This window comes from Talpa europaea, assembly GCF_964194135.1.
Source record: "Talpa europaea genome assembly, chromosome: 6".
NCBI lineage: Eukaryota > Metazoa > Chordata > Mammalia > Eulipotyphla > Talpidae > Talpa > Talpa europaea.
In genome coordinates this window covers 65023007-65037200 of record NC_140072.1, presented here as the reverse complement: position 1 = coordinate 65037200, position 14194 = coordinate 65023007, and the positions used below count along the sequence as shown (strand labels likewise).

At 35.8% G+C, this 14194-nt stretch overlaps 1 protein-coding gene across 1 annotated transcript in view; it reads right to left on the bottom strand.

Moving 5' to 3' along the window:
* The window catches only part of PUS10 (pseudouridine synthase 10), a gene marked incomplete at both ends in the record, with an annotated part of 63747 nt that overhangs the window by 15535 nt on the left and 34018 nt on the right, over positions 1 to 14194 (bottom strand). The window contains 7 exons of the mRNA XM_084234343.1: positions 2042 to 2167; positions 3189 to 3274; positions 5206 to 5270; positions 7205 to 7250; positions 7512 to 7573; positions 10148 to 10259; positions 13706 to 13740. Of these exons, the coding sequence (XP_084090469.1) occupies positions 2042 to 2167; positions 3189 to 3274; positions 5206 to 5270; positions 7205 to 7250; positions 7512 to 7573; positions 10148 to 10259; positions 13706 to 13740 (532 nt within the window). The remainder of the gene's footprint in view (positions 1 to 2041; positions 2168 to 3188; positions 3275 to 5205; positions 5271 to 7204; positions 7251 to 7511; positions 7574 to 10147; positions 10260 to 13705; positions 13741 to 14194) is intronic.

Here is a 14194-nt window from a genome sequence, read left to right as displayed (position 1 = left end):
AAGCCAGCAGCTGGGAAGGGCACAAGGTCAAGATCTTCTCCAGATGGAGAATCTAGGCTAGGCAGAGAGTAGGAATCTGTGGAACAATAAGTTTCAAAGGACCCTTGTTTACACTCCATGGTCAAGCTGCTAGTAAACCTACAATATCAGGATCTTTAGAGTCCACTAACTCAGGAGTAGTGTTGTGTTAGGATGGCACCCATAGCTAAATGAAGAGTTCACCTAGGAAGTTGTTTCAGAGTCCCCAAGCATCCCTAATGGTAACGGGAGCTTTCTTGGGGTCCAAATAATCAGAACTGAAATTTCTTGAATTTTCTTACAGAAAGAGAGGAAGGAGGTCCCAAAAAGAGTTTGAAAGAGACATTTTTGTGCTGAAGTTTTATTCTCAGTTCTTCATAGTTTGGATAACTTTTTTATTAAGATTTATTTATTTATGCATACAAGAGCTGGGGTACAGGGCCTCCCCTGGTGGCGCAGCGGTTGAGCGCTGGGCTGCGAAGCTGCCTGCAGCCTCTGCAGTGCTGGTTCAATCCCCGGCCACCGGCGAGGGTCCCACATGGCGCGCAGACCTCTCCTGCCTCCCCTCAGCAGTGTGCTTCGGTCCTTCTGCCTGTTCTGCTCCCCGTTCTGGTTCTGGTGAATTCTCTCACCCTCCCGCACATCTGACTGTACCCAGTACTTGTATAAATAAATAAATAAAATTTAAAAAAAAAAAAAAAAGAGCTGGGGTACAGGCCAGAGGTGTGTGGGGGGAAGGGGTGGTGAGAGGATTCACCAGAAAAAGAGTGGGGAACAGAAGAGGCGGATTAACTAAAATACACTGCTGAAGGGAGCAGCGAGTGAGACAGGAACGGTCTGCTGTGCCATGTGGGTAGCTCCCTGGCCAGGGATTGAACTCATGCTACAGTGGCTATAATAGCTTGATAGTCTGTGTCTTTAACCCCTGCGTAACTAGGGAGGCCCTGGATAACTCTTACGAGATAACGAGTGTATAAATATTAAATTAAGTAGGTAAACGCTCATGACAATAGCCCAGAGTCCTCACTGCTAAGATTATGGAAAACATTAAGTTGCTAAGTTACTTTCATCTCCATTCAGTAAATAACTCTTAAAGGCCCTTAATAAAGGGTCACCTACCTAACAGGCAATAAATTATGAAGGATGTGGTTTGAAGTACTTCATTTTCCTCTTGACAAGTCAGAGAACTGGAAGGGACAACCATATCTCATGTCAATAATATATCTGTCATTCCTAAAGTAGACTTGTCTTACGGTTTTCCATAAAGAAAAACAGCTATCTAGATTGTCTCTCAAAAAAAAAAAAAATACTCTAGTTATGCTGGGAGATCCACTCCAAATAATAATATATTTACTCACTGCCTACAGTTTTTCTTGATACTTAGCATGATATCTTGAAATTGAAATCTTAGTCCCTTTCCTCCATGAAATCACAGGTTTTCTTCTGCCTTTGACCTAACAGGCCTATTGAGAAAAACCAAGCTTGACAGGATCTGACTCATCCTACAAACCTAGGCTCATTCATACCTAGGAAATCAAAACATAAGAAAACTACCATTAAGTCTCTTAAAGTAATAACTGCTGATCTATTTTCTCTAAGCCTGAACTTTATTCCAGTTAAGGCTTAGTAGTTAAGATGGAAGGCAGGCATTTGCCAATGATTATTCTTAAACATGCACTGGATGTGGATATGGTATTTGAATTTCTTCATATTCCCTTGAAAAAAAGAGGTCAAGGGTAAGGTGTCCCAAGCTCAAAACTTTAGTGCATTCACTGAAAGTAGTTTCAATTGTTTTGAATTTGCTCAAGAAAGAGCAGTTATTTTGAGATGAAACAAATCCTTGGGTCCTTTGGCTCAAATCCAACTCAGGTCAGAAGAACACAGGACTCAGAAATCCCTATTCATGGGACACTGCCAGGTCAGAGTCCCAAACTTGACAGTGTTTGTAAAATCTTTCTGGCTACCTCCAAGAAATCTATTTACGAATGATATGTATTTAATATATAAATATTACAACACTTACTCTCTGCTTTGAATACTTTTAAAAGATGATCTGAAATTAATTCTTCCACTGATGACTCCAGCTTCCTTTCTCCATCAATTATCCAAGGAGTTTGTGGCAAGTTCCTGGAGTATTTATTATATCTCCCTGCCAATGAAAAATCAAATTGCCTGGATGGAATGGTGTAATTTAACACAACAGGATAAAAAAATAAAAACTACCTAGTGAGTGCCAATATTCTAGGAACTAAGAGATAAAGCAAGACTTAGCCTTCAACTAGCTTACAAGGGAACCCAGACACACAGAAAAATAAAAATATTTGTGGTAACAATAGAAGACATGGCTAAAGGCATGATATGAATCATCAAAGGAGTTCTAAGGGAATGCTCAATATCTTTAATGATCTGATTGACTGAACAAATTATAATAATTATAGAACACACAGAGGATCATTTAAAAAAAAACAACTACTACTTTTATGCTTGATTAATAATACTTTCAAGGTAATAGTCACTGGTGATAATATATTCCAAAGAGTTGAAATAAAGGAAATTTTAAAGTTTTTGTAATTAAAAAAAAAAAAACAAACCAACAAGAACATGACTCACTGCTTTATGAAGAAAGCTATGCTAAGGCAGGCAGTTTAACCACCCCAGGGCAGAGGATCACGGATCTGAACAGCAATCTCATTTCAGCTATTACTATGAAACAGCTGTAGCTTTCAAAACAAAAACTCTCTGCTAAATTATCTCTTGGGAAAGTTAAGACAATCTTTTTTTTTTTTTTTTTTCAGACAGAAGTGTTAGTCATTCTGAAGATGATAAAATTATTTGTTCAAGTTTGCTTTCATGTTATAAAACATCATTTCCATGGCTGTTTCTCCTGACCAGTTTCTGGCTTCTACATCTACCCATATTTCACATGTTTCTCTGATAAAAGCTATCAAAATCTGAGAAGTACCTTTCCCTTTGGAATAGTGTTTTACAGGACACCTCCTGACTGATCCCTAAGAATGCCTATAGAAAATAAGCTTGTTTGTCAGTTCTAGTCTCCAAAGAGTTAGCTAATCAGAACCTAATAACCTAACAAGAAGAAAATAGAGGAGTTGGTTGAGGTTTTTGAGAAAGGGTGATAAATTGGCAATGCAAGTATATTCTAAATATTTTACCAGCCACAAAAACAGCACCATGAGCACATTCAATTTCAAGAACAGTGCATACTGCCTTTGGTGAGCTTGGAGGACAAGGAAACTGCCTGTAAAACAAAATAAATTTTATAACCACTATTTTCCAGACATGATATTAAATCACATAACTACAATGAATCGGCATGGTCGAAGACAGACACAGAACTCAAGTTGCTCAAGGACTAAAGCCTTTTCCTAATTTAAGTTTAGGAATTTTAAGGATCTTTCAGGCCTCTGGAGTACTACTTTTAAAGATTTATTTTTATTTTTATTTTTTACAGATTTGGGGTGTAGGCCAGAGGCACAAAGGGTGAGAGGATTCACCAGGGACAGAGCGGAGAACAGAACAGGAGGATCTACCGAAACACATTGCTGAGGGGGGCAGAGAGTGAGACAGGAGAGGTCTGCTGTGCCATGTGGGTCAGCTCCCTGGCTGAGGATTGAACTCATGTTGTAGTAGCTGGTGATAGCTTGACAGCACTAAGACTTCACCCCTGCACCACCAGGGAGGCCCTGGAATACTACTTTTAATACATGAGAGTGGTACTAAATAAATCAGGGTTTTCCTACTACCTTTCATGCTCAGGAGGCCTCATGTTCCCAGATGACAATTTTTAACAACCGTGAGATTGGGAGAAAAATCCATATATATGAAGCAGAAACCTCTCTAAGTTCTTTAGCTATTTTGCTATCCACAAACACTTGCTGCTGATTTACATAATCCTCAATTATTTGTGGAAAGTTGATGTGCAGTGACAGATTAGTCTATGAGTAAGTTCCACGGGGCTATTCTACTCTTTTTCTGTCTTTTCCAACTTATTTCAAGATCTTGGGAGTCAAAACATAGAGTCAAAAAAAAAAAAAGAAAGAAAGAAAGAAATAGAATGAGGCAGACTATTTCCTTGTAGCTAAAAATTTCAATCCAACTGAAGACAGGAAGGAAAGAGCAATGTATGACTTTATTCTCTGTTCATCATAGGAATGTCCAAACTGTACTAGAAACCTGATTAGATGTGAACTTAACACCAAATGCATGGCTTAAAAATTTCATATAGTTTCCCAAGAATGTTTAACAAAGAAATAATTTATTCAGAACTCTTGCTTGTAAAGAGTAACTGTTTCACTTTCTAAAATTTAATAAAAATAATTCAATACTGAGATATGCCTTTACCCAGTAAAATGTATTAAATCTTCCTCATAAATTCATTGCTTGAAACTTATTCAAGGATATCCTGGATGGGTAACTACAATAATATTTCATCAAAACAAAAAATAGACTATCAGGTTCATTGTATCTTGCATGTTTTAACACATGAATCTTTTTTTAAAAAGATTTATTTATTTATATAAGAACTGGGGTACAGTCAGAGGCGTGGGAGGGTGAGAGAATTCACCAGAGACAGAGCGGGGAGCAGAGCAGGTAGATGGACCAAAGACACTGCGGAGGGGAGCAGCGGGCGAGACAGGAGAGGTCTGCCGCGCCATGTGGGTTTTCTCCCAGGACCGCAGAGGCTGCAGATAGCTTCACAGTGCAGCGCTCAAACTGCTGTGCCACTAGGGAGGCCCTAACACATGAATCTTTTTATTGCCTTCTGGAAATGGAAAAATACTAGGACATGCAAGATTACAGATGTAATAGGACCAGCACTGGACTGGAGAGTCAAGAAACCTGACTCTAGGTCCACTATCTATTACCCAGTTAAAATCTTAGGCAAGTCAACTCCCTCTTTCGTTCTCAACATCCTCGTCTAAACGATAAACAAAGTGGACTTGATTCGTAAATTCAAATATGAATTTGACAAACATTTACTGAACCCCACTACATGTTAAGTACCGTACCAGAGACTGGAGCTAGAACAGTGACTAAGACACAATCCTATTCCAGACTTGGACTAGTCCACAACCCACATCCAGACTTGCTTTTTAATTCAGATTATCTCTAACATTCCCTCTAGTCTAAGATTCCATGATGCTTTCTTGTTTCTGTACAACTACTTACTTGCGGAAATCCTCTTCTTTTATCTTATTCAAAGCTTTCAAGACTGCCATTCTAGTGAATACTGACTACATAGGGCAAAATGAGAAGAAAAACATTTTTATCATATAGACAGGAAAACATCAGTGGTAAGAAATTATATCATTTTAAAGCCATATTTAAAAGGGGGAAATACTTAGTGGCTTCAAGAAAATAAATAAAACATAAGCGTTCATAACATCAGGCCTGCAACCAGTCCTCCTCCATCACCCTCCTCTTCAATCTACCCTGTGTCTAGACCCCCCGGTAGATGGTATAATGCCAGAGCATATCTTCTTCACTTCATTGTCCCACTCTCCTTGAAATATACTATTTTTCAAATACAAAATCTATAATACCATAGCAAATGCGTTTTGAGTGTTTTTTCTTCCCAGGAATTATAGGAATTGGCTGCCAGGATAAGGGTAAAACAAAGTCAACCACCTGCCCTGGCATCTACCAACTCACTGTCACTCATTAGTGACAAAGCAAATGAATCCACTATATTGAAGAGATGGGTATCTACAACAAATGTCCTTACTGGGTTTTTTTTAATTAAAGCCAAACCCCATGTTAGATATACTATTGTAAAACCAATTAGTGCATATACACATGGATTACTCTGATAATTCACGATTGTTTTTTATTTGACTGAAAAGAGGGACAATAACGGTATCTCAAGAGTTTATCGTGAAAGCAATGGTTTTCTAACCATATTTTGGTTTAGGGTCGTAAAGTTAGAACTGAAAATTAAGTGATTGCTTTTTTCTTTAAGATACAAAACCTGAAGACCAAAAGAATTTCAAGGTTATTCAATTTACCTGCAGCTATGAGGCAGGAAAACTGTTACACCTATTAACTAAATGGTGTGTTGATGCCTTGACACAAATTTCCTAATCCTACTATTTGACACTTGTACTTTCATATGTCCTCAAAGATAGCAACAACAACAAAAACATATCTTTAATAAATGTGGCCTGCAGTGCTTTGGGCAGTGCGTCCCAAGGTATGGCAAAGCAGTGAGCTACAGTTGTTCCAAGATGTTGATCTCTTTAGTCAGAAGGCCAGGGACCCCAGAAATTCTGGGCCTATTGCTTACAATATAGAGCAACTACATCTGTTAAGCTCAGGATGCTGGATAAACAATGATAACATTTCAGGTGCGCCATGATGTGAGAAAAAGAGGAAAGCACTGCTTTAGGCTTTGTCTGCACGTCTGAGTATTTCTACACAGGGCATCTGGCAAGTGCCACAAATCGTCCACCTATTCCCCAAGTTCTACAAGGCCCAACAATTATCAAGGAAGGACTAACAAACGTATCTTTAATAATAAACTTATGTTCTTTTAAACAACAAAATGAAGGTCAGTAAAACTAGGAGTGCCCGAGTCTGCACAAAATGAGCTAAGTAACTAGGTATGAAAGTTTCCTAATAGCACATCTTGCCATTCCATCCTGGCACAATAGAAACCAAAAGTACATGTAGACAATAAAGTTGAGTTTGAATAAAATGCCTTTTTCTTGGCAAATGTAACTTGAAATAGGACTGTCCTAAATAATTTACTTTGGATTACATCTTTAAAACACTAATTTCTAGAAAATGGGTATTACACAAAAGCTTGGAATGCTGATGCCACAGATTTTCCCAGATGATGTAATTTTGAGGATTAAAATTTTAAAAGTTCAATTTCCCCAAACAGATAACAAAAACATCATTGAAACACTAGTACTAAATTTAACATCAGGGAACAACCCAGCAGCAAAACAAACATGAGAATCTGTGTTAAGACTTCCTAGCCAGAGGCAAAGGTGTTAAGAATTTAAAAATAAATAAATTAAAAAATTAATGTAGCAACTGGGAATGTTTAAAGACTGATTCTTAGTATAATAGATTATGACATTTCTAATGCATATCTCTTTTACAGTTAATGTGAATATTCAGGTCAGAGAAAACTCGCTACAGAAGAAAAGGCAGGAATACTTACCTGTTTGTTTTTGGCTGGCTTGAAACAATCTGGGCATATCACACGTCTAAAGTAAAATTCAAGTTAATATAAAAGGTTAATGAGTTTATTCTAGGATGAATGTAATTTAAATATAATTTATACAACATGGTTGCGAAGTTCAGGTCATCGGGAAAAAAAAATTGCACTGGTTTGCCTATCTCATAGAGCACATTTTAAACGAACGAAGTTCTGCTATTCATTAGAAGAGGAGCAATACTATCTTCATGAAAGCCAAAGAGCATTAACAACATTTTACACAATTGACATTGTTTACGTGGCAACTTACAGGAAGTGGCAATCCTCAACTGTTTCTGGGTGAGCAAAGACCACACTCACTTCAAACAAGCTCTAAAAATTATAAAGACAGTTTTAAAATGAGCAAAAGGAAACCAACATCTAAGAACTTATGAATGGAAATAGAAATTAAATATCAAAAGTTGGTTCAGAAAAAGAGTGACAAGGAAAACCGGAAATACTATTATCAAATCAGCTTGTTCACAGGGCAGCTGTAAAGGAAACCTTTTTTTCCTTTTTTTTTTTTTTTTTAATTTCTAAAGCTCAATCACTAGTGAGCCTACCAAAAAACAAGTGTAAAGCACATTTTAAAATATATTTGTAGGACTTAGTACACTGTATAAAAATTAAATGTGAAGATAAATGAGAATTCGGGGAATTGGACAGAGGTAGCTGAAATAAACAAAGAATTATCCATGCCAATATTATACTGAGAATTATTAACAAGGCAAAAAAGCATGTTCAAAAAATCTATATGAGAGAGCCTCCCCGGTTCGATCCCCGACTGCTCCCTGACCACAGGAAGAGGGTTCCACATGGCGCGCAGACCTCTCCTGCCGCCCACTGCTCCCCTCAGCAGTGTACTTCGGTCCTTCTGCCTGCTCTGCTCCCTGCTCTGGCTCTGGTGAATTCTCTCACCCTCCCGTGCTTCTGACTGTACCCAGTGCTTGTATAAATAAATAAATAAATCTTGAAAAATAATAATAAAAAAATAAAAATAAAAAAAATAAAAAATCTATATGAGACTTTTAAAAAAATCATTCAAACTTCTTTATGGATCTGAATTGTAAAAGAGAGATCTTCATTTTTTGTTTTATTATGAAGTGATACATACAAATTATAAAACAATCAAACACAGGATGGTTTTTCAATCCCATACCACTGAGGTAGAGGTAGTAAGAGTTTGGTGTGTTTCCTTCTCACCATTTTTATAAATACAGACACAAATGTATATACTTTTTGGGATATTAAATATACTTTCAGAAAATTGCTTTATTCAATTAATGTTATATCATGGGTATCTTTTCAACTGTAGAGACTGTTGGACATTTATTTTTCAGTTTTTAATAAATTTTTAAGGTATTAAATATTCTACAAAGAGCATCCTTGTACACATAAAAAGCACTTCATACTCACTATATATTTACCTCCATGGAGAATATACAAAACATTGAAAAAAAGATGACATATTAAGTCACTATTTTATTGAGTGCTGTATTTTCTCAGTTCTGTATGAACTTATTGCATTGGATTGTCAGCAAGCTTCTTGCTACTCTAAACAATGAATAGGCTTTTTTGCTCTTCATCAGACTATAAAATAAAACTTAAATTACAACATATTCCTTTTATTCAAAAAAACTGCAGTCATCCTGAATCTATTATTGTACCTTTTTTTTTCTATTTTCTGTTCTCACTGATTCGAGGTGTAAAATTATTTACACTTCAACATTGAAAGCTGAGGTAAAAATATTTTGCATCAGGACTTCTCTATTTTCCAAAGTACTTTCATTACCTCATTTCCTCTGTGAAGTGGTTTTATTCATTATTCTCCCCAGTTTAAAGCACATAGTTTGTTCTTAGTAACAGAAAGAAACAAAGCTATGTAATTTAGAATGGGGTGGACTTTAACTTTGGAAGAGGGTTTTGTGATTTTACCTGAATAGGAGTATGTCTGATAATCAGGGAATTTCCTTCAAGCAAAATGGTGAAACAATGAGACCATATTATTAAGATTGATTTTTTTTTTAATTTTTTTTTTAAAGATTTATTTTTATTTATTTATACAAGCACTGGGTACAGTCAGAAGCACGGGAGGGTGAGAGAATTCACCAGAGCCAGAGCAGGGAGCAGAGCAGGCAGAAGGACCTAAGTACACTGCTGAGGGGAGCAGCGGGAGGCAGGAGAGGTCTGCACACCATGTGGGACCCTTGGCCAGGGATCGAACCGGCGCTGCAGAGGCTGCGGGCAGCTTTACAGCCCAGCGCTCAACTGCTGTGCCACCAGGGAGGCCCAAGATTGAATTTAAAATGGGTTGGGAATGTGTCCTGTTCCCCTAACATTTCCACATCTGGAAACCTATTGAATTCATCCCTGAAATTCAATCCAATCCAGAAACTGAGATAAGGTCTGCTCTGGAATAGGGGAGAAGACTGACTGTTCTGGTTCAAAGGCAGTCTCTGCCTAAAATTAAACAGAGGGAACTGCTCACAGCAGATGAATAGGATGCCTGCCTACTTGAAAACAAGATTAGCCACAGATAACCAAAATTAGATAGTCTAGAATTGACTCTCACTTGCTCATAGTTATTTATGTATTGCTTAGTATCAGTAAATATATCTCTTCAATTAAACTATAAATATATTAAAGGCATAAATTACGTCTAACCTTTTAAGGTCAATTAGGAGGCACTACACCTGTTACACTTATATGTGTCTTGGATCGCAAAGAAGTCTTTAAAAAGAAAAATTTAAACTCAATTTAAGACTTAGAAATTACCATTTTAAAATCAAACATCCTCCACTGGATTATTTAAAAAGAAGATTCTTTCAGCTAACCAAAACTCGCCATATAATAAAGTAAAACTAGTTAAACCAGTGAACAAAATTAACAATGCTAATGACCCATTACCTTTCCATCAATGGGAACACCCAGTTCCTCTGAAAACAGGGGATGAGTTATCCATTTGTAGGCTTCTTTTAGCTGAACTATATCATTTCTTCCAGGCGACAGACTCTGTTTTCTGAATAACAGAAAAATTAATTCACTGAACGAAAAATTTCATTTTTTCTATTAAAGGCAAGAATATATGCAATTAAAAAAATATGAGTGCCTACTATGTGCCAGGTGCTATTTTACATATTAGATAGAAAGCAGAAAAACAAAGCAGACCAAAAAAATGCTCATTCATGAACCTTATATTCTGGGAGAATCAAGGAACTGCATTTTTTCCTAGTGGCATATAAGGTAGTTTCAAAGCTCCGAAAATATAAGTAAGCTATGAATTTTGCTGAGCTAGAATTGAAAAGATTTCAGTGGGACAGAAAGGACTCTTTATTGCTCAAAAACTACAAAACTGTGTTACTGTATCAACCAAAACTAAAAATGTTTGCATCTATTCTCTTTCTGATAATGGGGGCTTACTTTTGGGAAATGAATGTAAAGCTGTACTTTTCCCCCCTCCTTTACTGCTTAAGAGGAAATATTAAATCCTAAAGTATCAATGTTCTGAAATGATCATCAAGTTAACATCAGATAAATGTCTGAATAAAAATCTAACATTTCCCCCAAATCTACTCATGAGCCAATAAATAAGTTTGGGGAAGTCCCAATTATGATTTCTAGCTTTTAGTCTGCAATCTAAAATTGTGATAGAAAGGAACTGAGGTAAAAAGAAAGAAAAACATGGCATGGTATTATTAAAACTTCTCTGCTATACCCTACAAGAACAATGTAAGATCTCTAACAGACTAACATGCCCACAGTATTCAAATAATTAAAACTTTAAATTAGTCTTATGGCTATTTATAGGGCCACAAAAGAGATTCGAGGGACACTTGTGAATCATCCCTTTTAATGTCCAGTTTTCAATGATAGAAACAACTATAGTCAACATTCTTTATAATTTAATTCTTTGAGACCAAAAGACACTACTAACTACAGATAGGAAGAAGGAAATAATTTAGCTACTAGCTAAAATTAATTGACCTGAAGACATATACAGGGACTACTGTTCCTCTAAAAATGTAAATTAAGAAATACACATTCTATATTCAGTTGAGATTACAATTGGTAGGAATGTTTTCATATACTTTGGTATTGTAGTTTAACATTGAAATATCCAGACAAGCCCTAAACTGAAAAAACAGTCAATTCTCTATATCTAAGAACCTATTCAAATATTATAATGTGGGTATCTCTGATGGCCCAGGGGTTAAAGTCTCAGCACTGTCAAGCTATCACAAGTCACTGCGGCATGACTGCAATTGGCAGGAGTTCCATCCCCGGCCAGGCAGTTACGCACATGGTATAGCAGACCTCTCCGGTCTCTCCCACTGCTCCCCGCAGCAGTGTATTTCAGTAGATCTGCCTGTTCTGCTCCCCACTCTATTTCTGGTGGAATCCTCTCACCTCCAACACCTTCCGGCCTACCCCCCAGTTCTTGTATGCATAAATAAATAAAAATAAATCTTTAAAAAAAATACTAAAGTGTTTGGACTTCATAAACTTTCTAATTCTTGGAATATCAGGGACATTTTTAGGTATTTTAAATGACTATCTTAATATTGTATCAATAGTTTAATGATATTTACATAAAATAAGATCATAGTTGAAAAGTAAATAATGTATGAGAATGCATTTCAAAGGATAAAAAGTTTAAAAAAAAAAAAACACAAGAACAGAAAATGATTTAAAAACTGTTTAGACTCTGGAGAGTACAAAGGGTTGCAGCAAGAGCCAATCCTAACAATGGTTAAAACAATACTCACTATATGTTTATTTTAAAAACTTCATAGTCTTTGAAATAATACATGTAGAACATTTTAGCTCAGTTTAAAAACTCCAACTTCCAGATCAAAGAGCTAGAGGAAGGGTTAACAATCTTCTTAGAAACCTTATCCTTAATATAGGTAAATATAAAATATTAAACTGACAGGTTTTCAGTCCTGCACGTTGAATGTGGCTAACAATATTTCTGATATGATTTAGCGTACATGTTTTCACAGAGATCCTTAGCATGAAAGCCTGTCTTTTAGTGGAATTAGTAGTCATTAAGGTAAATTCAACCCCCATTTAGCACTTAGAAATTGCATTTCCCTCTCTCCTCTGTCAGGTAACTACAAATGAGGATGTCAACTGCAGTCACTTTTGTATAGATACATGACAACCATTCTAGAGAAAAGATGACCCAAAATATCCAACACAATTTTTTTTCCAATTGCATCAATTATTTAATAACAATTCCTCTATAATCTTTTGAACATAGAATGAACTGGAGACACTGAAGGAAAAGATTAGTGTCCTATTTTTTCTGTCTCAGTATCTATATATTAATCAGAATCTTTTGAAAGAACTAAGCTTAGTTTAAAATCCTTTAATGAAAAATAACAATAGCAACTCACAAGCCAGTGGCTGGAAACTGGAAGCATTTTAAAAATAGTATGCTCAGACTTTGCTGACAAATTTCTCAAATGCAGAATCAAAATTATTATGCCAGAATAATAAACATTGGAGACTAATTTAATACAACCTGACTAAACCCCCAAAACCTTCAATAAACAAGTGATTATTACCTTTTGAAGTATGAAGTACAAATATGAAGTACAAATCCTCCAAAAAAGCCAAATTACCTTTCTATAAATCACTTTACGAAATAAGAGATGCTAATAGAGAAACCCATACTTTCCTCTGTGTTTTTCTCTCTAGAGAATACCAGGCCCTCCAGCAACATCATGGCCCTTTTTGTGTTACTAGATTTTTAGCTTCAAAATCCTTAAAGCTCTAGAAAATTACAGATTTTTTTTTTCCAAAAACACAGTTGTCAGTCAAACCGTGATTTGAATATGTGTAGCTATTTAGAGACTTTGCTATATGTGTGTGAATAGTTACATGTTTTACTGCAGAAACATTCATATATTTGATTATATAGCACCCACCCCAACCCTGGAGGAGAGGTATGTTACATAGGGTATTTAACATCAGATTACATTTCCAAAATCTAAAAAATTCTAAATTCAAAACACATTTGGCTGCCAACTGTTTCACTTAATTGTTCAACCTTAACTAGGATTTCACTTTGTGTCTTTTATAGAATAATTAATTTCAAAATATAGTTTCTAAGACCAAATTTATTCCTTTAAATTATCTTTACAAACTATATTATATACGTACCTAATGCATATAAAATATGTATTCACATTCACATTTGCCACCCAAAAAAATGAATCTGCTTTCATAGACTATGAATATGATATGAAAATTAACGAATTAAACAAAGTTGACACCTATTTATACAATAAAAATTTTCTTTTTGTGCCCATTTCTTTAGTAGCTAGTGAGCTCACTCTAAAAAAAGAGACAGTAGTAGTAAAAGTACTGCTTTTCTACTTTGTACTACTTTGTAAAAGTAGTAAAACTAGGTGTCTTATATTTAAATGGTAGTAAAAATTCCCTACCTAAATTACTTACCCCATTTCCTGTTTTACCAGCAACCATGCAGCATGCTGTGTAGCAATTTAGTCACACCAAGAAAGGAGAAAAGGAGAAAAAATGTTCATTGAAATTAAGTTGCAATATCATTACCAAAGTACAGAGCTAATTTGCTAATCAAAGTCTCCCTTTTACATAGGAGTTAATGTTCAGAAATGTGTGATGACCTCAGAAATGAGGTAAGATGTCACTTTGTAATGCTGACTTGCTGTGGCTTAGGAATTCAACAGGGGTATCCCCCCTTTCTCCCGATAGATTTCTATTTCTCATTATTGAGGTTCAAATGTTTTTTTTTTTTTAACATGGGTAGCTTACTTTTTATTCTTAAATTATCTTACTATTTCATAGGGGAAGACCCAAAGTGGCTGAGTACACATTATTTCCCCATAACACAGAACTGAAAAAGCTCATTTTTTTCTTGTTTTTATTTTTAATAGGGCTAACACATTTTAATTCTTATTGAAGACA